The 26647-nt window shown below is 37.3% G+C and overlaps 1 protein-coding gene across 1 annotated transcript in view; it reads right to left on the reverse strand.

Annotated features, from left to right (window-relative positions):
- MAN1A2 (mannosidase alpha class 1A member 2) overlaps positions 1–26647 on the reverse strand; it is a 134353-nt gene that overhangs the window by 68468 nt on the left and 39238 nt on the right. Inside the window, exons 3-5 of the mRNA XM_014884130.2 lie at positions 22032–22128; positions 5941–6059; positions 3525–3605 (exon numbers count right to left, since the gene is read on the reverse strand). Coding sequence (XP_014739616.1) covers positions 3525–3605; positions 5941–6059; positions 22032–22128 — 297 coding nt within the window. The remainder of the gene's footprint in view (positions 1–3524; positions 3606–5940; positions 6060–22031; positions 22129–26647) is intronic.

Below are 26647 nucleotides of genomic sequence, written 5' to 3' on the forward strand. Positions count from 1 at the left end.
TATATTCATTATATATTTCAATAATGGACCCTGGAGAAAAGTCAAGCCTCAAAGAATCTCATAATCAATGACAGATTGAGACCTCCTTTCTCTGTGGGAGCTGAGACAAAGAAAGTGCACTCTTATAGCTGATAACATACACCTAGCCAGACACCAGATGGCCTGTCCACAATCAGCCACAAAAAACATACTGTGCAGAGGATTTAAACAAGGGTCCCCCAGACTGCAGACCTATGACTCCTGCCACCAGAGAGGTATCAGTGTTGTTTCAACTTCAGAAGACTGAAACAGAATGCATGGGCAAATTTTCCACTGTGTCAAGGTTTGCAGTTGTATCTTGATTATCTTCTATTCAAAAGGCATGCTGAGACAGAAAAACAGAGAAAGATGGTGATCTTTCACACATCAGGAGGACTACCTGTTAGACATGGAAACAATTCTGTCTCCCTACTTTAGCAGAAAGGTACAGTGAGGCAAGACAACCACGACATTTGCACCAAAATGCATCCTTCTCAAGCTTTAGCTTTACATCCTTATCACTCATAGAAGTCCAGCAGAAATTCCCACATGTGAGAGGCTGAGCTGTTAAAAAATTTACACGTGTCATGTTTCACAAAGAATGGCTTGTGACTCAACACTGGACAGGACAAGCCCTACAGCATTTTCAGCCAAGCTGTCAGCTGCTAAAAACAGCAACTTTCTTTTTGGTTGTATGGGAGATATATTTCATTATTCACAAATTCACTGCAGTGAGTAAGAGGGAACCCTTACTGATAAAAGGACAGCAATATTCACAATCTTAACACAAAAGGCTTAAAATTCTGCCATTAACTATAATCAGCATTATTAAAACTATGATCTCAGTTGATGGTCCTCTAAATAGTAGCAGTAACACGGCAGTTTAAATACAGCATGGAAGCCACAGTCATGCTAAATAAACTTTAAAAACTAACATGCCTTCAATAAAATAATTTAAAATTACTATTTAATCTAAATTAATAATCGGCTGTACTTGAAAACTATGATCAATAGCTACCATTATGAATCAATCAGACAAAATCCTATCAAGCACAGTTACCCTCTCCCTACAAGGGCACTACACTACAGAGGGTAGATAAACCATGATGACTATAAATTCTCCACATGTGGCCATTTACAAATGATTAAAGTTCCACAGCTGATGTTGATTTTTGGACACTGTTTTATGGTTGTTCCTACAGTACCTTTATCAATACTAAGTGACAGGAGTCAAAATGAAGTAAGAACAGCTTTTGTAACTATCACCAAACAGCAGAAACTCCTGTTGTAGACCTAAGCAGAATTTGTATTTATTGAAAGGAGAAAAATGGAATAAATTCAAAGCAGCACTTAATTGTACTGGACCTTACTTTAAATACATCAAACAAGACATTCAAAAGTATGAAAAACCAGTATGAAAACCTTCTAAAACTAATCTAGCAACAATCTTGCAGAAGTAGAGGCTTGGAGGTAAGAAGATAGTGACTGGAATATCAACAAGTTGTAGTAAGTGAATATGATCAAGTAAATGATGGCTTGATGAGCAAAGAAAGGATACCTTCCAGGAGACAGAGACTGCTGTAAAGGTTTAAGTCCACGTGCACTTTCACAATCTGATCAGGCAAAACACCCAAACAGCTGGGAACAGGCTTGTCTGTCTCAGCAATGCTAAAAAGTGTCTCTGCAGGTGTCTGAATGCAGTGAATAAAGAAATCAAACATGCCCCAATCCTGAGCTAAGGAATATGTTCCCTTCTTGGGAAGAGAGAAGACCAGATTGGAAATCACATCTCAAGCAACCTGTTTCCAACTCCAAGGAGCTCCCAGACGCAGATGTCTCTCCTGGGCTCAGTTGCTGAAGAGCCTCAAAATCCCTTTCTTGTCATATCTGCAACAACAAATTGCAGAGAAACCCCATCCAACTTGGCAAATGAAGCAGTCTCTCAGATACGCAAAGCAGTCCTAGCTGCCATACTATTTTAAAAGAAATGCAGTCAGAGCACTTTTTTTAGCAGTTTTTTGGAAAATAAAGATGATACATATGGACATTTGACAGGAATAATCTTGTATCACAAGTAATGAAGCATTTGCAATCTTTTGGAGAGAATGATGCAATAAAAATCTTAAAAACCAAAGACTCAGCCCAGACAATATTTAGGAAAGAAAGGGTAGATGCTTTCTAAGAGGGAAAGAAATTAAACCTATTTAAGCAATGGAGCTTGTTCTGACTCTACAAAGAGGTTAGAAGCAAATTTAAGAAGGAATACTCTGCTTTACAAATGCAGGCAATGCATATGTTTTGACAGTGTTTGGCTGCACCCATCTGCATATTGGGACAAAAAAAGTTCTTTTTAAAGGGCTTGTGAACAAGCCCTTTTGTATCTATACAAATAATCCAGCTATAAATGTGTGATCCTTGCTTTTCCTCTGAGGTTTTTCATATTCACTGTAGATACTTCCAAGGAATATGTTCCAGTTTGAAGAAGGTGAAGCAGGAGCACTAGATGAAAAACAAATCACACATTTCTTTCAAGATATACATAGAATTTTTGCTTTGCCACTGAGCTCTTATTCCTAAGAGAAGACACTCATAAAAGAGAAAATTCACAGATCCCAGGAAGATGCCAAAGACTTAAAGAGACAAAAAATTATGAGCTTTCTCTTGGTTACTTTTAGGGCTGCAGTCTTAAAATCTCTGAGAATTTGTTGATACAGATGTGGTGCTTCTCTAAATAAAGGAAGAAGATACCTAAGAACACCTGAAAGCCTTAAGCCATGAAGTATGTCTGTTAGTTGGCTACAGAAGAGTCACGAAAAATAAAGGACAAACCAAAGAATCAAAGACACAGGCAATAGGTTAAAGACAGGTAGCTCCTAAGACATAGGAAGAGCTGGGGGTCAAGCTCTACTCTTGTTAACAAGTATGTTAAATAAGAGTCACAGTACTGTGACTACTGGACTTAGGAAGTCCATTGTTGCAAGTCTTTGGGGACATGCATCCTGTCAATCTAAGCATGTCTCTACATCTTTTTTTAACAGAGGTTTCAGAAGTTGTATAAAATTGGCTTGCTATTTCTGTTTGTCACCGAGAAAATGCTAAGACTGAGTAGCACTTTGATGAAGCAAACCTACAGACTTGCAGAACAAGTGACAAAGCTATTATTTCTACCTTCATGGAGTTATAGAATATCAAAACAAGTTATTGTTGACATGAGTAGCTTGACATTTCACTTGACATTTCAAGCTGATGCTTATTTGAGTGGATATCTTCTGAAAACATCTTGATAAAAGAAGCTTTTCAAAACTGTAACCAAGTCCTCAATGGCACAAGATCTACTCAGAAACAAACTTTAAAGTTTCCATACTCTAAAGAATTTGGTCATTTTGGACAACTGACTGCTGCGAAATTAGGCTACAAGCTACTGAGAAATCAAGATTCTAGAAAAGTCTCCACATGCCACATTTGCTAGAAGACACAGAATTTTAGACACCTTCCAGTCTCCTTACCTCTTGTCCTGAAAGGTAGTATGCAGCTAGAAGACCACCAATGAAGCGAATATTGACCTCAAAAACAGACACTTCAGAATTCTAGAACAGAAAGAAAGCATTAATAAATAATTAACCAACTCCTTAATCAAGGAAGAAAGAAAACTGTCAAGAAGAAAGTACATATACTAAGGCAATCCACATGCAAGGGTCTGTACTGTTGCAGTCTCTAGATCTGAACTGAAATTCTCGTGCACATCTTTGTGACACCAAATGACAATTCTAGTTACAGCTTCAACCGATTTTATTAAAATTAAATTAGTTTTTATCCTGCCCGCTAACCATTTTATCACCACAAAGTGCAATTACAGTAATTTGGGGCTGGTGGGAAAGAAGGCAAGGACCACACATTTCTGTAATTCATCATCTTCTCTCTTATGCTTCAGCATAACACCAAACCTTCTAGGTTTAAAAGATAAAGCAAAATAATTATTAGAGAATTCCCATAATGGCCATTTTTAACCTGAATTACTAAGCTCAAATTCAGAGCTCTGTTTTAACATAATCTTTGTCTCGGAATAGCCTTTATGTTATGACAAGTAGTACTGCAGGACCAGTGAGAAACTCAAGAGAATAAACCATTTTATTGCCTTCTTCCACATTATTATCCTTAGGTTAAATTCAACAGTATCTTTTGACTCATTTAACCCACAAAAAATTAAGAGGAACCAGATAGTTTTAACAACTGACTCCCTCTGTGGCCTATTCACTTAATTTTCCACATACACTCCATCTGTCTCACTCATAAACTTCTCTTCAACCTATTAGGCACAGAAATGTCGTTTTATTAAAGAGATTTTGAGATAGGCAAGACTCTTCCTTTTATCCAGAAAAGTCACTACAACGTGCACTGAATGAGCTGACTCACCAATCTGCACACAGCTGAAATGACATTTGTCTTTCCTTACATGCTATTTCTATGGCACCTGTAGTGTTTGGATCAAAACTAAATGCATTTTGCACATATTACATATTTCAGAAAGATTATGTGAATAAAGATTTCTTCAAACAGCACTGATTAAAAGTTGGAAGTTTTAAATATTCCCAAATCTTTTTAGTAAAAGGCTTTCTCTTTTCACGTAGAGGTGATACAAGAAAAATAACACTAATTCCACTTAATACCTCTTAAAGTCATGAATCACACATGCAGTGGGACAGTATAAAGTGAAACCAATGATTTCCACTCCCCATAAGAAGAATCCAAGAGGATCACATTTATGCATTTATTTATAAACTCCAAACCATGCAAGGAAATTAGTCAAGTTTGGTGTATACACAAGACTACTCATCAGCCTTCAGAAATGGTTTTTGATACATTGGAAGATGTAATTGAACCCCAGAGGGTCATTTAAATTTCTTTCATCCAAATCCTAGATTGATATTGCAAATTTATATTGAAATTGCTTCAGATTAGACAAAAGTTATGGAAGCAATTTAGTTCACCCTCATAATGGTATAATTATGTCTACACTGTCTATGATATATTTAGGATCTTCAGTTTCTGACTGAATAATTATCTGGCACTAACTGAAAAAGCAGAGTAAAATTTCTTAGATGTTTGCCAGACAGTCAAGGTATGAATCAAAAAGACAAAGCCCAAACAAACAATTTTTGAAAAGTAGGTTAAAATATAGAAACAATATTAAGCATTTCCTGAATTTGGAACGTACAACTGTATTTCATTATGTGCATTTACTGAATGAAAAATTATTTTGGAACCACAGGGCATATCCAAGGACTGAAATACAAATTCCATCACAGAGCCTGTGACAGTCCCAAAATTAGTACTAAGAACACTAATCAATAAGACTACAATAGAGCCATTTTTTCCATTTAATGATTCCAAACTCTCAAGAATGTCAGATGCTGTATGGCCAACTGGGAAATTCTTGTGACACATTAAGAGTCTGTAGGAAAACTCAAGAATTCAAGTGGCATATTTTATGTTAAAACTCTTAAGAAATGGAAGAAGAGAAGAGACTTTATTATTAAGTAATTTAAACACAGTAGTTTGGGGGAAAATTGTCTTTCATAGTTCAGTTATTTGCGACGACTATCAGCCAGTAAAACCTCATCTTTCTGTCTTCATTAATGAGGCCTGGTTGTTTCTCACAAAACACTTCTGCTTACTTCCATTAGCCAATTATAATACAATAAAATAAAATAAAAATAAAAAAAATAAAATACAATATATGGATATATATTAAGGGTTTTTTTTCTAAAACAAAGTTAGATACAGAGAGTATGTCACTGAAGTTTACATCTGATATTTGATCTGTAAGTTTGGTTAAGTTTCACCTGAAAGACCTCTTCTGTCTCCCCCCAAGATGAACACTCTGAAAAGGACTAGAGAAGTATTAGGACAGGCTCTACTCACCACACTGAAATCAAGATTTTTGTCAATCCATTCTTGTCCTTCTCTGAATTCATCATGTAGGCCCATGATATAAAGAGTATCCAATGCATCTACTATGGTAGCACCCATTTGTGAGTTTCCTACGCACAAAAAAGAATGGTTTCTATTACAAGTGACTATGTCACTGCTTTTCTTAAACATCACAAACATACGAAAATAACTCAAGCAGTAGCAAAGCAAAGTTACTACAAAGGTATGAATAATCAAAATGAGCAAGGAATTATCAGGTACATAAGAGGATTCCCACTTCTCTTTCAAAGTATCAATCCTCTGGCACATTTTGGCTTCTGGGGAAAAAAGAATACTAAAGATAGAAAGAAGAGCCCTCTCATCTGCTTTCCTAACTTGAACTTGAGCAACAAAAAAAACCCCAAAAAATACAAAAAAAACCTAAAGGACAGAAAGACATTCAGCTTCAAAAAGCTACCAGGAATTCTAGGAGAGAAGCATTAGGGGGAAAAAAAAGGCATATGCAAGATAAAGCAATCAGTACTTGCAGAAATGCCTTGCATTTCCCAACATTTACTTCTGAAATATTCAAAGTTTTGCAATTATGAAGGCCACCTAATGATTGAAAAGCACGGACTGATGAGCAGGGAAGTGCTGGACTGCCAAAGCCAAAGTCCCCAGACGTTCCCCTCAGCAGAGTCTGCAGGGACCCAGGCTATGAGCTGCTAATGGATTTCTCAACTGTCACCACTTCAAGTGCAGCATCGAAAGCCAAATAAAAATCAATGGTGCTTTAAGCTAAAATGCCATTCACTTGAAACAGTAGCAATTTAGAGCTGATTGATGAGTGATTCATCAGTCTGTGCAAGGGAAGACAAGGTGGTGAGCCATGGCCCATGACAGCCTTGGTCTCCCCAGGCCATCCCAGCCCAGGCTGCTGCCCTCAGTAGGCACAGATCTTGGTCTCTAGAGGAAAGCAAAAATTATGGGTTCTCTGTTTTCATGGAGTGTATAAAACTTCCTGTGCACCAACAAAATAGCCAAATTTCGCTGTTTATACCTGTAATCAATCTATAAACCACTGCAATAACTCCGACTAGCACTTTAATGACATTAAGTGTCCTAACAAGTAAATTTTAGGGTTCTTTTTTAGTGTGTTTTCCACCCATAATGGGACTCTCTACAGCACAGTGTTCCTGCTTGGTAGTTTTTATTCATCCATTTCTGACTTTCATATGGTTAGAGCTGTATTTTTTTCCCCTCAAGCATAACAGTAACTGAATGAAGCTGTGGCCCCCACTGTGTTTCTCTCACACACCAAAATGACTGACAAGTAAGCTTAATTCCATTTTCAGAGATTTCTTTTCCCAGATAAAAAAATTAAACACAACAGTATCCATGACAAAGTAACAACCAACTAATTTTTAAAGAACGGCCATGCATCAGTTTTAATTAATTTCAATTAGATTTAGAAAACGTAAAGTTGGTGGTGTTTGTTAAGAAAAATCAAGTACAGATTGGGACACACTTCCTTTTGCAAGATCAATTAAAAGACAAATCCTTTGACAAATTGTCCACCAGCCATACCTATAACTCTCAGGAAATGAATTCACTGTGGTGCTTAAGTACTGTAAGGTTTAATGCCTTCAGTCAAATGACAAATTCCACTGCTTGTGCTAAAGTGGGGATTGCTTTGAGCAGGGCACTTAACTTAGCACCTTCTCAAAAGCATAATGTGACAGCTACCTAATTTATCATTTCAAAAATATGCAAATAAGACCATGACACAAGGACTACCTTCAGGACCAGCTGATAAAGTATTTTTTAACATAAAGTTGGAATGTGTTATACTGCTTCTACGACATGCTCAAAGTTATTTCTGTTCCTTTATTTAAGCCACAGTGATAAAATTTTCAAATACACAAAGAATAGGGATACCCAAGTCTTGGGAAATCCTGAAAGTTCCTCTTGCAATAGTTTCAAAAAGTAAAAACCTTTCCAACTTAAATACATCAGTAAGCTCTTGTATTCTTCAGCTGGCATGGGCTATAGAGAACATTGCATGGAAATGGACTGGTGAATCACTGTTTGCCACCCTAGCTCCCCACACCTCAGAGCACAAAGAACCTCAGACAGCACAGTACAATCTTCCACAGTTTTCTAGATCTCAGAACTACATTCTAGTGTCCACAACATGGGAGAGCAGTATGTTGGGGGCAAGAATATCTACTTGCTAGACCTCAAGAAAGTATCTTCAAAACCAAAAACTTAAACAACCCTTTTCATTGAGTTCACTCTGCACAGAACCCTGGAAGAAGGTTTACAGGAAAGAAAAAGCACGTAACTTTTGCCATCTCACAAATCCAATAGATGAATTCAGAGAAAACAGAACAGAGCTCTCTCCAGAGCTGATCAAAAAGGTTGATAGTTTCCCCAGTGCACCCCATAATGATTGAACGATATGACTTCGCCAAATACAAACAAGAAATTTGCTTTCACTATCACTGTGTTAAAAGCGAGCCCTCAACCATATATACAGAGATCTCACCTAAACCAGTGGCCCCCAAAAGGGATTGCCTACAACTCATTTCACACCAGATCCTTTGGCACTGTTTGCAGCCACAGAAACAAATGCAACCAAATCAAATTGGCTTGTTCAGCATTTTTTTTTGTCCCAAAGAGTCAGTTAAAGGCACAGGCTCACACTCTGAGATTTTTTTCTGGGCTGTACCCTAATGATTTGTTCAAGCCCTCCCTCTGGCTGCCTTTACACTCCTTTCTTTCACCTTCTGTGTTTATCTCTCCTAGAACCATGAATGTCCAACAAAACATTACTGAGAAAAGCCCCTTCTACTCTCATGTGCCTCTTCTCTAAGCAGCAATGGGCACCTGTTTCCGAGGCACAGATCAGTATGGTTATAATTTCTAGACTCCATGTGAGAGCCCATCTAATTTTTATCCCAATCTCTTAAGGATAGCATAGACATCCCAACCTATAATAAACTATTAGTTTTGCTATTCTCATATAAGCACGCTGTTTCAACCAAATTTGAGTTATTCTTCTTTTTTCTACACACGAGTACTTCTTCCTTGAGGAAGACTCAGAGGAACAATCTTTGCATTTTCAAATCCTTTTGGCTTAACACATTTCCAAAAGGTCAAGAGATAACAAGTCAAAATTTTGCAACAGATTGTTTGTTCAGTCTTCTTCCTTTAGTGTCAATCAGGCAGCAGGAAGCAAGCTAATTCCCTCCTCATGGGCATCGAGGTAGAAAAGTCCAAAATGCAGAATTCACACTCAGAAGTCTTGTGCCTACAAGAACACAGGGCAGAACTGAACATAATTCAACACTGAGTACAATACATATATAACACCTTGGCTGTTCCATACTGCAAGAAAAGTACAACTTAAAACCACTGATGGGTTACATTATGGCTGGTCAGAGAGAAAAACTAATTAATTGCTCTCAGCTTCTTTCTTCAAGGACTATGTAGAAAGGATGCCATTCTTAATTTGTTCTTCCACTGAATTCTTCTGTACCTACAGCTTGACCAAAACAAACAGTGACATTGTAATAGCTGTCTTCATCTTAAAATGCACTTCCAGCAAGGCATCAACTGAAAACTAAAGAAGGAAGAAACAGCAAGTGTTCCAATCACTACCCCACATTAGGGTCATGTATACTGCTATAGGCAAAGCAGAAATGGCAGCAGTACTTCCCCCTACTGATGCTGATGGAAACCATTCATCTAAAGTCACAAAGGGAAATAATTTTCCATTCATAATAGAGAATGTTCTTTTTTTTTCCCTTTCACAGCTATGCTAAGATCCATAAATTAAAGGACAAGGGGATAACTTCCCTGGAACTAAACTGCAGAAGGTATAATTTGAAGCACCATAAAGTAACCCTAAATAATAAGGTAACAGTTTAAAGTATACACTTCTTGCTACCACCTCAAGCAGTCTATTATTGCTCCACATATAGAGGGAGCAGATGTCTCGTGGTGAAAAAAAAGCTATAAAACAATTAAGCTATAACAGAAAACAACACTTCTGCTAGCTGAAGGCACTCCTCCCAGGGTCTGCCTCTGTTCAATACAAAGGCTCAGCTAGCCGTGTCGCATAAGATAATAACCAATTCCAAAAAGGTTCAGTTTAACAAACGTCAGATTAGGAAGTTTCCTCTCCATATAATTATAGTTCTAGTTGATTGAGCTCCAAATTTAATGAAGTTTGCCTAATGAATGCAATGCTCATTCTTCTAAATAAAACAGAACATCCATCATGAGCTAATGGAAAGAATTTAGCAGTAAAATAGCTGAACTATTAAGAAAAGCATGCACACTCTCATTAAGCAAGAGTATTATTCTGAAGGACTGCAAAATGGTAACTCAGATTTGTAGTTAGGTGGACTTTAGTTTCCTGAGATAAGCCGAAAAATTCCTTCACTTGATACCACATAAATCTACAGTTTGAAATTTCTAGCAAATTATATGACTAAGTGTAAATATTGGGGCCTCTAAAAGAAAAATGGTCTTCTTATCTAGAATCCTTTCAGTATGCCAAAGCACTAGATGAAGAACTGGCTTATTAGTACCATTTGAAAGTCTCACAAGAGACTATCAAAGTACAAGGGAGACAGATCATTGTCAAGTGCTCCACGACAAAAGGAATATGAAGAAAATAAATAGCCCATTTTCATTATACCAAAAGAAAAAGTGTAGAGATTTACAATGTCTGATACCAGCTCAGGGTTGTTTAGTGTATTTATTATGTGGAAGCAGACGAGACTATAAGCAGTGAGGTACTAAAGAAAATATGTGAATAGATCAACTATGCCTAAATCAATTATGAACAGAAAAGACTAAAGATAGGAGACACAGACAAGTTAAATAAGGAACAAGATGACAAATTAAAACTCTGCACCAGCAAACTGAAGTCATGCACTAAGCTGAAAGGTTATCATCAAATATATGCTTCACAGAAACTCTGATTATTTAACATCTCACCCATACGTCCTCCTTATTTCAACATGCATACACTACACACAAATCTCATTACCTCTCCTGAAAAACACTTCCATAGGGGCTTTCATTGGTCCTAGTGGAGGGTTGAGCAGGGATACTGAGTCTGCATGGGAGTGAGTTAATTTTCTTCACAGCAGCTTGTATAGTGTTGTGGGGTTTGGATGTCTGACTAAATCAGCACTGGAAACTCAAATCTTTACTATTGCTGAGCAGTGCTTGCACAGCATCAAGGCTTTTCTCTTTCCCCTTCACCTCCACAATGAATAAGCCAGGGGAAGGCAAAAGGTTGGAGAGAGAATTTCCTTCTTACCCCTTCTCCCTCTGCCTGTGTTCCAACACCTCTGTGCCACAAGTGTGTGAGTGTCTTACAACACATTTGGCATTCACCCAAAGACTTGCTAGAGGAGTAACAAACCTGAAGGAAATCCAGCCTACTCAAAGGATCTCTCATTACCAAAATGTACACTGCTGCTACAAAGTCAAGGAAACCAGCCTAAGTGGAAAACTTACTGAGGCCACTCTGCTTCCAAGGAAGTCATATAAATAGGCCTAATAGGTGTGTGTAACCATTCCTACTCTTCTATCTCAAGCAGTGACTGAGAAGGAAGCATTTTATTTTTCCTCAGAAAAGACAGCAGATGACCCATCCAAAACCAGGATGTTCATCAGTCCATTTTACAATCAAGGTAGGGTTTTCATATTTCCTAAATCAGTGACAAAATCACACAGGAGTCTAATGAAGGCTCTTATTCCCCTTTGCAAGGACAGCCTGCAGACATCATCAGCAGCTACATTTTGAAGAAAGCTAAGGGAATTGGCAAGATTGAGGAAGAACAATAAGTTGGGTAAGTAAAAGCATTTGGGCCATTTCTGAAGACAACTGTTTCTACACCATACAAAGAGCAAGTATCTCTGTGCTACGACATTCCTGCAATCAAAATAATTTATTTTATACTCTAGAAAGCAGACTTATCTTTCTAAGCAATAAAAAGCTGGAATCTGTAGTTAGTTATGTGCAAAGACTAGAGATCTAGATGCAAGAAAATAGCTTTCACTCTCAGAGCAGTTTCCCATGGCCAATGGGATGATCATGCTGATTGACAGAACTGTAAGATACAAATGGAAATAGTGCTAGAAATATTATTGGTCTCAGCCTGTCTCATTTCCAATTTGTTTTTTGCAGAGCCCTGGACAGACATCACTTAGTGGAAGCTGAACCTACTGCTACTGGTACAGAACATGCTTCATTACTGGTGTAGCTACTTGGGGATGGAGGTAGGATCACCTTGCAAAAGGAATGTAAGAGGACCAAAGCCTCAAGAGATAATTTACCATAATCTCTAAGATAAATTTCCACTAAAGCAGGCAACCTCAGCTTCAGACTAGTTCAGTGCTACTGACAGAGCAACCCAACCATTGGGGTGTACACAAGCATAGAGGAGATCCTCCCTTTTCTACCTCAGTGATTCCAGAAACAAAAGGAGATGTAAAGCCTCCCCAAGGAGGAATATATACTCTCTCTCTCTCTGAAGCTAAAAGTTTAGTTATTTTTCCCATTGGCAGTTGTTTTAATTCCTAGCAACTGAGTGAAAATGTTTCCTTGATAAACTCAGCCTGACATTAAATACAGATTTATTACAATCTTAAAGAAAACAAATATTCTTGTTATTGATATTCTTGTCTGCCCAGATTCATAATGGCTGAAAAATACATCCTGGGCAAGACTCCAATATATATTAGAAAATATACCAATTTCTACTCCAAAAGATTTAAGTATTTCAAGTTTTCAGACTGTAGCAACAGGATTTCTTGATGTAACAGAGACAATTAGAGACATGGTATGAAAATATGTAACATGAAAATTAAAAGTAAACAATTACCAACAGTTTTCTGTATCTCTAATGAGGGTCTGGCAATAAAGCTGCCACTGCTGAAGCATACCACTTGCAAAATATCTTAATGACTCACAAGGAACAAGATAACATTTAAGAAAAATAATTAAACTTTCAAAAAAGAGAGTTTAATTTCACTGAGAAAACAAGTACTTCAAAATTAGTCAATGAAATTATACATTTCATACAAAACTGCAGTGTATTATTTCAGCTCAGTCATAAAATGCAATGAATAAGCCTGTAAGTATCCATGAAGAAACCAACTGCCTTTAACATTTTAGACTCATTAAAAAAGCAGAACAAAAAACTAAGCATGTTGATTGCTTAGTTCTGTTAAATTGCTGATAATAGACAAGATGAAAAGGAGGTCTTAATGTTTTGTACCAGACAATAGAGTACTTTAGCATATAAACACTAAATGATCAATTTTAATGCTTTCCTTAATTTCATAACTGAGGAAGTAATAGGAGTAGAACACTACACTAGACTTTGAACCTATTAAAAACTAGACCTGCTGGTACTTGTTAATAATCAACAAACTGCTGCTTAAATACCTATTCTCTTAAGACTTGAATTTTAAAACTTTGTCTAAGAATCTATACTGCAATAAACCTTCCTCCTGACTGCTCTTCACTTGATTACTTTGTTCCCTAACTAAATCTTATATGGCCCTTCAAGTTAATTCAAAATTCATGCAAGCAAGAGCTGAATGCAGTCCCCTTAGTATAAGGCCTAAATATCCTCAGATTATTTAAATTTTCTACATTTCTATCCAATTTCCTCCATGTTTTTTGTTCTTTTAAGCACAAAGACCAAACTGAATTACTGTACAGGACTGTGTGCAGACCATAATAAAGATTAGTGCTGGAACTATGACCCGAGTTAGTGGAAGGTTAAGACCTGGCAATAACTGAAAAGCCACAGTGTCAGGAGAGAAAGGTTAGGATGAATCTCAGAGTAGGAAAAGGAGAGAGAGAACATGGCATTGAGTACCAAGGAGGCCATGGAAGCCTATCACAACCAAGCAACAATAACGTGTGAAAAGTGAATGGTGATAGCAAATCTGCTGCACACATGAAGCAGTCAATCAAAACTAACCAAAAATACAGATCTGAACTAAGTCCATTTTGAGAAAGCAGGAAGTGGAAGACTGAAGGGAAAAGTATCTGTGAATGATGGCCTGGAAGTAAGAAGAACCTAAACACTGGCAGCAATCAGTTATACACAGTGGCAAGCAAAACAAGATTAATATTTGAGAGAAAATAAGAGAACAAGATTGTTATCTGGAACATGAGTACAGTTGTGTGACCTGATGTATGAAGCAAGCTAAGTACAGATTTTCCAAGACAAGATACAATCTCTCACAGATAATTGTAAGCTAAATTACTTTGTCATCTAGGCAGTAGGAAAAGCATATTAAAAAAAAACCCCACCTAAGAGCCATCATGGCACACAAGCTTTTCTATCTTTATATTTGGGCCACTTCCACACATCTTGGTCCAAAACACATTCTAAATTTTCTTTGGGACAGCATAAGAGAAGTAGATTTTCTGTGGGATAGCCGTGGAACTTCACCAGAAGGGTGCAAAACTTGAGTGAGCAGTATCAGTGTATTAGGCATAGGCACAGTGCTCCACTCACGTGGTTGAACTGCTCCTGAATTCCAGCTGCCTCACACATCTGCTGGCTTCAGATGACAGCAAAGCACACCCACACCTGACTCCCTCACTGTGCACGTGCCCATGGAGCTGTCCTCAGCAGATTTAGTTTTAGAGCTCAGAATGCTAATTCTTACTCAGCTGTCATGCCTCTTCATATTTTAACACAGTCCAAAACAAGACTGTATAGCCTTAACTTAATTTCCTTATTATACCCTCTGCTCTCAATTCCAACGGATAGGAAAAAACTTTAAATTCATGAATAGCATTCTCACCTAAATAATTCACAAATCAAAATAAACATTTAAGTCCAAAGATCTCCAATAGGAAACATTTTTTTTTCCTCACAGCAAACTGTCTGGTTTATACAAGAAGAACAGGAGGGAATGCTACTGGAAAGAATAAAATTCTCAGTCTGACCTCAGCCCTGAACTCTAGTACGACTCAAATTTTTCATTACCATTTCACACAGATGTTTACCTCACTGTCCTACAAGACAGGTTACAGAAATGCAGTGTGTATCTAATTCCACTTTGCATTTGTGCATCTTTTGTTTGTTTTGTGAGATTTTCTGGTTAAAGCAGAGTTTTCAGTCTTCTGAATAGGATTTAACATAATTGCTCCAGACACTAAAAAAAGTCACAGAGTACAACTGCCCTAAATGTGTTGTACACAAACTAATTCAAACTGTGTGAGAAGAATTTAGTACGAATATCGCATTATTAAAAAGAACAGAACAACAGATGCTCATGGTGAATTTTCCTGATATGCACAGGCACACTTGTGACAGTTTGATGAAATATCAGTGACAGTCAAAAAACATTCTTAGCTAAGCAGTTGTTTTTATCTACAGCACCAGTACTGTAAAATACTTAAGAGGGAACACAAAGACAGATTGTATCCTGTCTGCACAAAGTTGCAAGTTTCAGAGAACAACTACATTCTGAATAAGCATGACACACATTGCAGTGAAGCAAAACAGTGTTAACAAATCACTATTTGCCCAACTGGCAACATCAATCAGAACACAGATAAACTAAGGAAAAATCAGAAACTTTGTAGAGCATCAATGTTCAAGTCTTTCTAAGAAGTAAATTTTCATTTGGCCAGAGAACATACACAGAAGAGATGTGAGACAACCCCTAAACAAAAACTTTGAGGAAAACAGACCTGCCACAGGGTAAAAGAAAGAAAATTGTTCTTATGTAGATGAATAATGGTTTAAAAGATGGGAAATGGGATAAGTGCAAAAAACCATCAGTGTAAGGTAAAATCACCAGTGGGATCCTACTGAGACGATTGCTTGGGCAAAAGCTTAAATAGAAAATAACTGAAAACATGTATAACATTAGATTTATAAAATATATCATTGGATATAGTGCATGAGGATTTCTAAAAGGAATGCTACTGCAGAAAAGCTACCGTGTACTGTGTTTGTAGACTCAACAAGGAGCCTAAAAGACAGAGAATACAATTATCTGGAAAGCAACAGCAAACAAAACAGAAAATGGAACAAAGTTTTAGTCTTCCTCTCAAAGACCAGAAAAGACCCCAAAACCATCACCTTGAAAATATACAAAGAAAGAAGATAACAACATATGAGGTATGAAAGAATGCAAGAAAAATAAATTAGTTTACAGGTCAACACCCTCCATGCAGAACAGCAGCACTACTGAGGGCATATGCAGTTCTACAAACTCATGAATGGCAAGCGAGAGATGAATAATGGATTTTTTTCCCCCCCAGCACCAAAACTAGTAATTCACGACAGCAAGCAGACTTCAAAACTAACAGGTTTTCTATATTATATCAAATCAAACTATGAAACCACTCATAATGGGTTATGTTGCTCTTAAGGTTGCCCAGACTCCAAAGTAGTTTGGATAAAATCAAGGAAAAATAAACTAGAAGTGATTAAATAAAACTTGCTGCCTCTGACCACAGAAGCACTAACACTACACAAACTTCTGTAAGGCTGTTGGGTATTCTGAGACAAGCTCACTATGAGCTTTTCATGCTCTTACATGTCTTCTCTAGGTACCTGCTGTGAGCAATTTTTGAAGACTAAGTAACAATCATGTTTGATTTGTCTTCTGACCTGAAAGAACTTTTCTTGTGACATTAGAGCACTGTTCTAGTTTCAAATAAAGCCAGCAACTCAAGAGTTATGCTCTCTCAAAATTTTATCTCTCCAAAATTTGCGTTGCTGGTCAAAAAAGTACACATTCAATGTACATACAATATTCAACATTATCTTGCTGTAGTCACTCATTACTGAGTTTGCAGAGGACACAGATGCATAGGCCTGTCTTAAGGCCATTTCCATTTATTTTAAAATTGACTTGAATGTGAAATATAGAGATTAGGCTGAAATTTGCATTGTGAAATTACCTCTCTTCCCTAGTTAGCATGAATGGATGTTCTCTCCCCTTCCATTTGCCACAGGAAAAGGCAGTAATGAGTAGGTTACTTGTGCATGTACAGTTAAAAGAACTACTGCTCACTAAGGAGGTTTTTTTTTATCAAGATAACATATAGTCAAGAACATTTTTGTTTACATATATACCTCATATTCCCTTTTTGTTCTCATTTATCCTCTACATGCATTCAGAGGCTGAACACATGCACAGAAAAAGGATGTTCAGCAGAAGTTGCGTTTTTCATCTGTCTTTTTATTAGGATTTTACAGTGAGAAGACACCAGAATTTTTGTGTCATAGTTTTAAAACGTTATCCCACAGTTTTTAAAGTGTATCATCTATTTTCTTTCCAGTAAAAGTGTTTGTTTCCATACTGTTTATGAACAGGTATTTGGCCAGCTAAAAACCAACCAAACAGACAAACCAGAAAATACAAAACGCTTACTAAATCAGACACCCTTGACACTCAATTAATGTGAACTTCAAAAGTAAATTACAACTAATCAGGTGACAGCAGACGGTAAGTGTTAGAGTAGCTCAGGCAGCCCAATAACTGCTACAAGGACAGATAACAAAAATGTCTTATAAACTAACGAGTATTTCCAAGGATATGCAATAATAAAAAAATTCTTACAGTGTTTTCTTGTAGTGCTTACAAGAAATATTCCACCTTTCACTTCAGGAACCACAAAGCGGACAAAGAAATTGCATTGTTCTCCCAAGCTATACTGTACTTGTCAAAGGCTTCTGTGCCTGACTCAGCTCCTTCTCACACCAGCCTCCCATCCCTGCAGTCTGACAGATGCATTTTCTCCAGAAGTTTTGTTGCTCCTGCTCTCTGGTACAGGGAGAAATGCACTGTCAGATTTCCATTGCTTAGCAACACAAGGAGCTGCCAGAGGAACTTCCTACACTGCTGCAGCACTGGGCACTCACCTCAACAACTTTCTCATCAGTGCCACTGGCAGCAAAAGGCTGAGGTTGGCCATGTGCAAGCCAGTCAACAGGGCACACTCAATGATGTGGTACAAACCCAGTAGTCCACTGGTATATTAGGGAATATTCAGCAAACGAGCTGCCCCACCTGAATCCTTGAGTTATTCCCTTGGGCATATCTTGCTCACCAATGACACTTAAAATGCCAGACAAAAATTCCTCATGAAAGAGATTTATTTGGTCAAGTTTTAAGGAAGAGCAAAGGCACTACATTGCATTGGTACCAGGTACCAAAAATGCAACCCCAATGTGACTGACAATTCTCTCTTCCCCTCTAGAAGACAGGATCCCAAGAGAGAGCTGGCAGGCAGCTCAGGTTCAATCGACTCTTTACGTGGCATGTGAGATGAGAGAACAGGAGAGGCATTAAAGCACTATCAATGTGTGAGACAACTCTAGTGTGACAAAATACAAAATAATGACTTTATTAAATCTTTGTACATGAGAATGGGTATGTCTTTATGCAAGAGTCCACAACTTTAAAACTTTATATTATTAAGATCTGTCCACACCATTCAAAACATATCTAGACATATAACTATTTATGGGTTATGTACATTACCAGATTGGCTTCATATAAAGCAGCTCATTTCTAGACAGAATACTTCCAAATGCAAGGTTTAGAAATGCACTGCTAGAAATATGGGAAGTTTTCATTTTTGCAAGAGTTGTACCAGTACATTGCCATGTACTTATTACCTGACAAACAGCGCATCTTCACTTTATTTTTAGATAATTAGCAAAACAAACCAAAAAAAAACCCAAAACAACAAAATTAAATACACCACAAATGTCAGAACTTTCATTTCAGAAAGCATCAGGTTAGATGACAGCCCACAATTTCTAGTTTTGTTGAGGACAGTGTTCCAAATTGCCCAAGGACTGTCTATTATCTTTTTCCTTAATGTAATTCAGCTTCTCAAATAAACATGGTTTTAGAAAAACAGAGATTGAAGACCAATGCAAACTAACTAGTATTAACTTCTCAATTCACAATAAAGTATCCTTTACAGTTTATGCTAGGGTAATAAGTTCATATGATACTGGAGTAAAAGATACAGCACAAACACATAATAGTTTAAAACTCTGAAACATATCTGGACTGAATAATTTTAATTGTGTTTTCAGGAGATCTTCACCTACGGATCATCAAACAAGTGCAGAGACAAATCATCTTTAAACAGCATGTTTCAGGTGGTTACTCTAATCCTCAAAAGCAAATCCAGTCAGATTTCATTACAGGAAGAGAATCCAACAATACCATCAACTACTCTGGTTTGTGCTAAACTCAGAAGCCCTCCTAAAGCAAGGTCAGTGTTTGTTGTGCTTGCTCATTATCTTATGCTCTTATCATGGATCATTTTCCATCAGCCTTTTCACCCTTTGTGTTCTAATGGGAACTTGACCGAGGTCCCACACAAACTCCCTCTGCAACAAAGCCCTGCAGCTGCCATCAAATTTTTTCACCAATTTAAGCACTCCAAAAAAGGTCAACTTTTTTTTTTAGATTAGCTGTTACAACCTTCAGCAGAGCTGCAAATAAAAATTTAAACTGGAAAGAAAATTTACACCTCTCTGCCGCACTTTCCCCTTGACTTTTATATTTCATTTTACAGGGTACGAATAAATGCCAAGCTTTTCAAAAGCAGTTATCACCCCATTTCACCAACAGAGAATCTATTAAGGTTTGTTTCATATATCATCTAAATGTAAGTATCTTTAGAAGCTCACCCACTCCCAGTCATACTTTCCCAAAGCAGTACCATACTACTAATGCTGTGACCCAGCTTTTGAAGAGGCACTATTTAAGATTACAGCTACTGCTCAACGACACAGTTTGAAGGACAGTATTTTTAGCAGACTCTCCTTTACAATTTACAATTTTCAGTCAGACATGTCAAAAAGACTGGCAAGAGTTTCTTGCTGCAGGCCAACTAAAGCAAACCTAGAATGTTTTGTTGTAAAAGTCAAACTAATAATTGAGGAAACCCATAAACATTCTTGCTGGCATGCTTCAGTGAGGCATAGAGCATCTTGCTTTAAAGTTTATCCTCCCTTATATTTTTAATTACTCAAAACTAAGATTTGTAAAAACAGAGCAGGCCACCTCCTCTTCCCTTCTCTGACCCCAAACTGAAACCTGCTAAATCTTGCAATGTTAGAAACACTGGAGTTCTCCTTGGCATAGACATAGATAAACACTGCTTTAGACAAAAGTGGAGTCCAAGGGGGAAGACTAATGACTTATTTGTCTTCTAAATTGAATCGTGTTTAACCTCACTTGGGAGTTATCAGCAAACCTGATTTCCCAAAGATTCATGCAAAGAGCTGCTATTCAACCAGTGATACCATCTCCTTGCAGGATTTCACAGACGTGCTAGGAATTGAAATGGAAGCACAGTAGATTGCAGTAATGGCTGAAAATAGTTTGGATCAAATCATCTTTGAGATGAATAATAAAAACAGATTTTGCTGAGCATCTTTTTATTAAAACTAGCATGAGGTTTCAAAAAAAATTAAGCAAGCCTTCTGTAAAGGCAAATACTGCTGGGAATCGTGTCAATAGGGGTAATAGAGATTGGTAAAGAGCTAGGAATAACAATACAGCCTAGACAGTCCTTGGTACAAAGACCAATTTCCACACACACACACACATTCCTCCCATCAACCATCCACCAAACGAACAATAGCTGATTCTATTTTAGACTTGATATATGCTGAAGATTATATGTTTCAGAAAAGTTTTTCATATGAAATAGCCTTGAATAGAGCAATCATGACATGATTTGGCTAAAAACTAAATGGCACAAAATAGCATCTCAATTTTAAAAGGACAAACATGTAGGGCATTGGCTGCTAGAGTCAGCTAGCACAAGAGGAGCAGGAACTTTAGCATGGACAAGGCCTGCAATTTCTTTCAGAAAGCAATGCCAAAATTTCAAAGAATAAACACTCCAAAGAATAATCATTCCAAGGAAAAAAAGCAATAATCCTCCAGACTCATTAGCAGACATGTTAGAAGTAAGCAGAGAAGGAATGGAAATAAAAGACTACAGTGAAATTGCAATTCATAACTGCTTCAAAATATCATGTCAGTCACATTAAAAACAAACATCATAAAAATGTCTTCCTCCCACATGAAGAAAAAAATCTTACTTCATAGAGTCTGGGTTACAAACCAAGGCTAATCTAAAATTACACATGGCAAATTACACAACAGAATTGCAAGTAGGAAAGACTACATGATTATAGAGGTGAACATTAAAGAGTTTTCTCTGTCAAATCAAATTTCATCAGCTGGAAAAATATAAAGGAAAGCCATCAATTAATCATAACATAAAACTAAATCACAAAAAGCTTCAGAAGAGATTTTCTTAGCAAAACTTAAGGCAGTGCTTATGTAGAAGATAAAGTATCTAAGAATACTACACAATGCTGTCCTGGTATCTAAGAAATGCCCTTCTGTCATGGAAAAAGCCTTTTGCTCCAGCGTTCCCTTCAGCTCACACTCTCTCCTTGCACTGGTGAGGCACTGGAACAGGTTGCCCAGAGAGGCTGTGGGTGCCCCATCCCTGGCAGTGTTCAATACCAGGCTGGATGAGGCTTGCAGCAAGCTGGGCTCATGGAAGGTGTCTCAGCCCATGGCAGGGAGTTGAACTAGATCAACTTTAAAAGGTTCACTCTGACTCAAACTGTTCCATGATTCTCATGGAATTAAACGCAAAGATCTAGACAAGATGAGGTGGGTTTAAAAATATAAACCCCCTCCCCCACATTTATATTCATTGAATCTCTAAATATAACAAAAAAATAACCATAATTGCATCAGGACTTTCATTTATATACATACACACACACACACACAAAGCATCAGTGATACAGACATAGCTTAGCTTCTGCAACAATAAGAACATACTATTCCCAAAAAGAAAGGTTAATAAAGTAATTCAGTGAAATACCACTGAACTAATACATTTCTGTCACTCATACTTCAAAAGATCTTTTAATAAAACAGAGTTTGCTACAAAGTTTGGATAGACTTTCAAAGAAGATACTTGGACAGAAATATTAAAAAAAAAAATCACAAACAAATGAGAAAATATAGCCTACCAAATATGTTGGTGGAATGTCCTTTCCGGGCAATTGGTTTGAGCTCATTATGTCCCCATCCATATTGCCTATAATTGTCCCAGGCATGCTTCATCATCTAAGAAACAGAAAAAAAATAGGATTTTATTACATTATAAAACTACTCTCTATGAATACAATATTATACTCCTTATTTGAGACTTCATCTTTCACAGGCATCCCAGCATACTACTTACTATGTCACTGCTTCTATCTGTTACAGAAATCAGAATTAATAAACCCAGCATGAATAAATTTGGAAAAAATTTCAAGTCTATTTGACTCGAGCTATGGAGCCTAATGTGCTGCATTAGGTCGTTTTCTTGTTCTTTCTTTTCCTTTAAGACATTTAAGAATGTAAGCATAAGGAATGCATTTAAGTGTAAGGAATTGCTGTGAAACACTGGCTAATGTCTTAAGATGCTAACTAAAAGAAAAACATATCTACTGATATCTGAAGTGTAAAAAGGATTTATTTACACTGGTACATCCAAGTAGGACTCAACAATTTTGCAAAAGGCATAATAGACTTCTCATTTACAACACCTACTTGACAAAGATGTACCATCATATAGCCTCTACCAAAAGAAATGCCAAAAGCTTTGCTTTTTAGAAAACATAAGGAACAAAGCAGTATAATGTTATTAATATTTAGCTTTCTAATACATATTTCCAGCACCCAGTAAGAAAATTACATCTAAAAACCCAAAAGATCTGGCTGACTAGTTGTGCACATCAGCCACTAAGCAATGCTTTTATGGATTTGCTAAAACTCTTCAAACTCCTTACTTGTTGAGAATTCAGCAGCCACCAAATTGCAAAACGAATGCAGTTTTAAATAAATAAATATTATTAGTACCTAAACAGATAAAAGCAAGTAATAGGAAGAAATTAGATATCAAAAGACACAGACTGCTCCAGACACAAGAACAGAAGGAAAAACCTTTAGAGGAACAGCCATGTGTCTGTATCCACAACATTATACATATTCTATTTTTAAATTTCATTTCTACAATGGTATTAAAATAGTGTTAATATGAACAAAATCCTAAAGAAAATGTATAGGACTTAAAATCATAATTTTCACAAGTTTGATAAATGCTTTCAAGAGGAGAAACTATGTGAATGTAACTAACAGATCAATATTAATGCTTTAAGAAACTGAGGCAAGGCAATCTGTTTTCACTACGATTTACATGACTGTAATTTTCTTATTTTAATCGGCGAGTCACTGCACTCACAGAAAATGTAAGGGAACAAGCAGATGCTGGCTAAAAAATGAGGTGCAGCCAGCTGCCTTACCTGCACTACCTCACATCTCTCCTCTTCCTGCCTCTCAGATCCCCTCCTACTACCAAATTCAAGATTTAGGGGAAGTCAGCATCTGAGAATCCCAAATCTTTCAAACTGCATCTAAACTGCCTGCTGAGACATGGAAAAAGAAGTCTCTATTCTTCCTACAACCATCAAGAGATCCCTATCCAAACTACAAAGCTGTAATTCCTTTAAATGCAAACTCTCTCCAAATTTCCCATGGCTCAGGTAACTCATACCTAGACAATAAATTTGAACCACACACAGGCCCAAGAAGCTGGGGAGCACTTCTCTGTTAAACCTAAGCTCAGCTGCCCCCTTCAAGATGCCAAAGTCCCACTCCTACAGCTTGTCATTCAAAGTCAGCTCACATGTTGCTTTTAGTATTTGCAATAATTTTGATGCCTGATTAGGTCATAATACTCTAGAACTTTTTAGTGTCATGAACTAGCAGTGTAAGAAAAAGTGAATGCAACTGTATTAAAAGAGGAGAAAAAAGGCATTTCCTTAGCATTCACAAACTCCTTAGTGTTTACAAAGCACTTATCAAACTGGCCAATTCATAGTTATTGGAAAATCAAGTCAGGTAAAGGGATCCTCTCTTGACAGGCAAGAAAACTGCAGCATGACAAACCCAGTCACAGCCAGTAAGCACAGAAGTTCCTCTGAGAGCTCCCACTAATGTTATCCAGAACAAACCTACAATTTCCATATAAAATTGTTCATTAACTTAGTACCATAAAACTGAGACTCACAGCATCGTTCAGATGGGAAGGAACCTCAGGATGCCTCTCCTGTTCAACCTCCTGCTCAAGCATGATCACTTATGGGATCAGACTGGGCTACTCAAGGCTTATCCAGTCAGGGTAGACCTAAGGCCTGGGGATAGTCAAGGCTTCTGTGAAGGGTCCTGCTCTAACCTGCAGCCTGCCAGTCCTAAAAATTCTACTTGGGAAAATAGACTTAAAGGTTTAGAAAGAACTAGAGGATGAAACTAAAGACTGACCAGTGTATTCTCTGTGTTTGAAACCAGATGACTAAACAACAATATGACCATGATGTGGCAGATCCAACCAACTGGCTTGCACATAAAGGAAACTGGGCTTCTGAGATCTGTGGATGCCCCAAATAAATATTTTATGAAGGAGAATCAAATAGCCATTGACATTCTAGCTTTGTAAAAATCTGATGGTATAGGCAAATACCAGCACAGATCAAAACTAGGTAAGTCCAGGAGAAGAACAACTTGTTTCCTCACAGCAGAATGTTAATTGTGGAATATTTCACTGTCCTAATTTGTTATGCTTCTGGGGAGAAGGTACATGTTTTATTACAGGATATTCAGTTCTGCAGAAACCCCAAAAAAGTATACAAATTACAAAGGGCTAAAACAGAATACATACAATGCAAGATGTTTATATATACATAATTGATCCTAAGAAAATTTTATTAAGATAGAAACTGCAAAAGAGTACATTTCAATGGATGCATGAATTAATGCAGAAGTAACTTAAGAATACACTAGTGAGGCCTGGAAGTTTCTTGAAATCAAGAGACTAAGCCACAGTTGACTGCATCAACTAAGACTGAGATAAGAAATTGCATTTTGAGGAGACTAAGCTACTTGGATAACCACAAACACATCTGTCCTGCCCCTCTGTATGCCAGACACTAAGAATACGGTGTTTTAAGTCCTCAAGACCATTTATTGCACTAAGCAGCCAACTGATTTTTTCCAGATCAATGCTGACCATTACCCTGGCACATAACTTGTTGCATTCCTCCACCACAAAGCAAGCAGACTTCATGATACCATGTTAGCAGAGAACTGCACGTTACATGCAAGTGAGAAGCCCCACAGCACCTGCATACAGTATTAAGTTTTGTAAGGGTGATATGCCAAGAGATCTTGTAACAACGTGGAGATTTCTGTTACTGCCAGAAGAGGTAGCATGTTATACTATAGACAGGACATCTATGCTATTGGGAGCAGCTGGGCACACAAAAGCTTTGGAGAAACACGAGAAGACAAATGCCTCTGACAGCTACAAACTTTAACTGAGGATGGCATTTTGGGTCAGAAAGTACAGACAATATGAACTCCTGACTGGAAAAACAAAATTATTTCTATAGGTACACTAAGTAGTGTTTGCATAGTGAAAGTTGGAAATGCTGAAGAATAGCTGCAGGGATAGACAAGCTTTTCCTAAAACAAACTGTCTTTAAAAGGAGACGAAAGATTCAGAACTGACTGAAATATCAGCACTACAGATAATAGCAAGAAGGTAAAACTATTTGCAAAAAAAAGATGTACCCAGTCCTTGAAGAACTCAAGAGAGGCACCTTAGAATGAGGTACCTCATTAGAAGAGAGGCTCAGCAGAATGAAAATGACAAGCATCAATAACTGTGAAAAACGCAAGACACACATTTCCATAGTTGAAATTTCCATACCTGATAGCAGTTTGTCACAGGAAAGGACTGGAGCTTAGGCATATCATATATAGATCTTGCAATCTGTCCACCAGAGAACAAGCAGTTTTGGCAATGGACTTTTTACTGACACCATTAATGACAGATCTTGCTTTTGAAAGCAAAATTATTCATAGGGTATCTGTCTGTTGCATACTAATCTTAAAAATGTTTATTATGGGATGCAATGGAAATAACAACCAGTAAGATGCTGCTGAAAATACAGTTTGGTAATTCTACAAAAAGACTAATTTGGACTCTGCTCCAAGACAGGCAAGAAGCAGGACGTGCCAAATGAAACTGCTTTTGTAGGTACATCATTATCTATTTGGTTTTACTGACTTTAGAACACATTCATGTGATCTAATCCTCTACGGTCACTGGGAAATCAGATTTTTATAAAGACAGAGTGGCAATGTCTTTTGACAAACAATAAAATGAGGTTACAATTATTGGAAAGAGATTTGTAAGGAAGTTCTACCACTACAGCAGCATGTCAGAAACATTAATTCAAGCTAAGGATTGGTTCAATAACCCCTTTCCAGTCTTAAAAACAGGACAGGCAACTAGCAAACAGAAAGCAGGAATCCTGAGAAACAAGCAAAAGAACCCATTTTCTGTCAAATTGCTGTATATATAACTCGTTCCTGCCATTCCATCAGGAACATGCATAACAAGACAGCAAATAGGTCCTGCTTTCAAAGCAATGTATTCTTCTTAAGGGTACAATTTTGAGAGATTTATATAAACCACCATCAAACTCTGTTTTTATATTAACCAAGGACTTGCTAGACAAAATTACTGCTCAATTGG

Source organism: Sturnus vulgaris, chromosome 2, assembly GCF_052056855.1.
Source record: "Sturnus vulgaris isolate bStuVul1 chromosome 2, bStuVul1.hap1, whole genome shotgun sequence".
In the NCBI taxonomy this organism is placed as follows: domain Eukaryota; kingdom Metazoa; phylum Chordata; class Aves; order Passeriformes; family Sturnidae; genus Sturnus; species Sturnus vulgaris.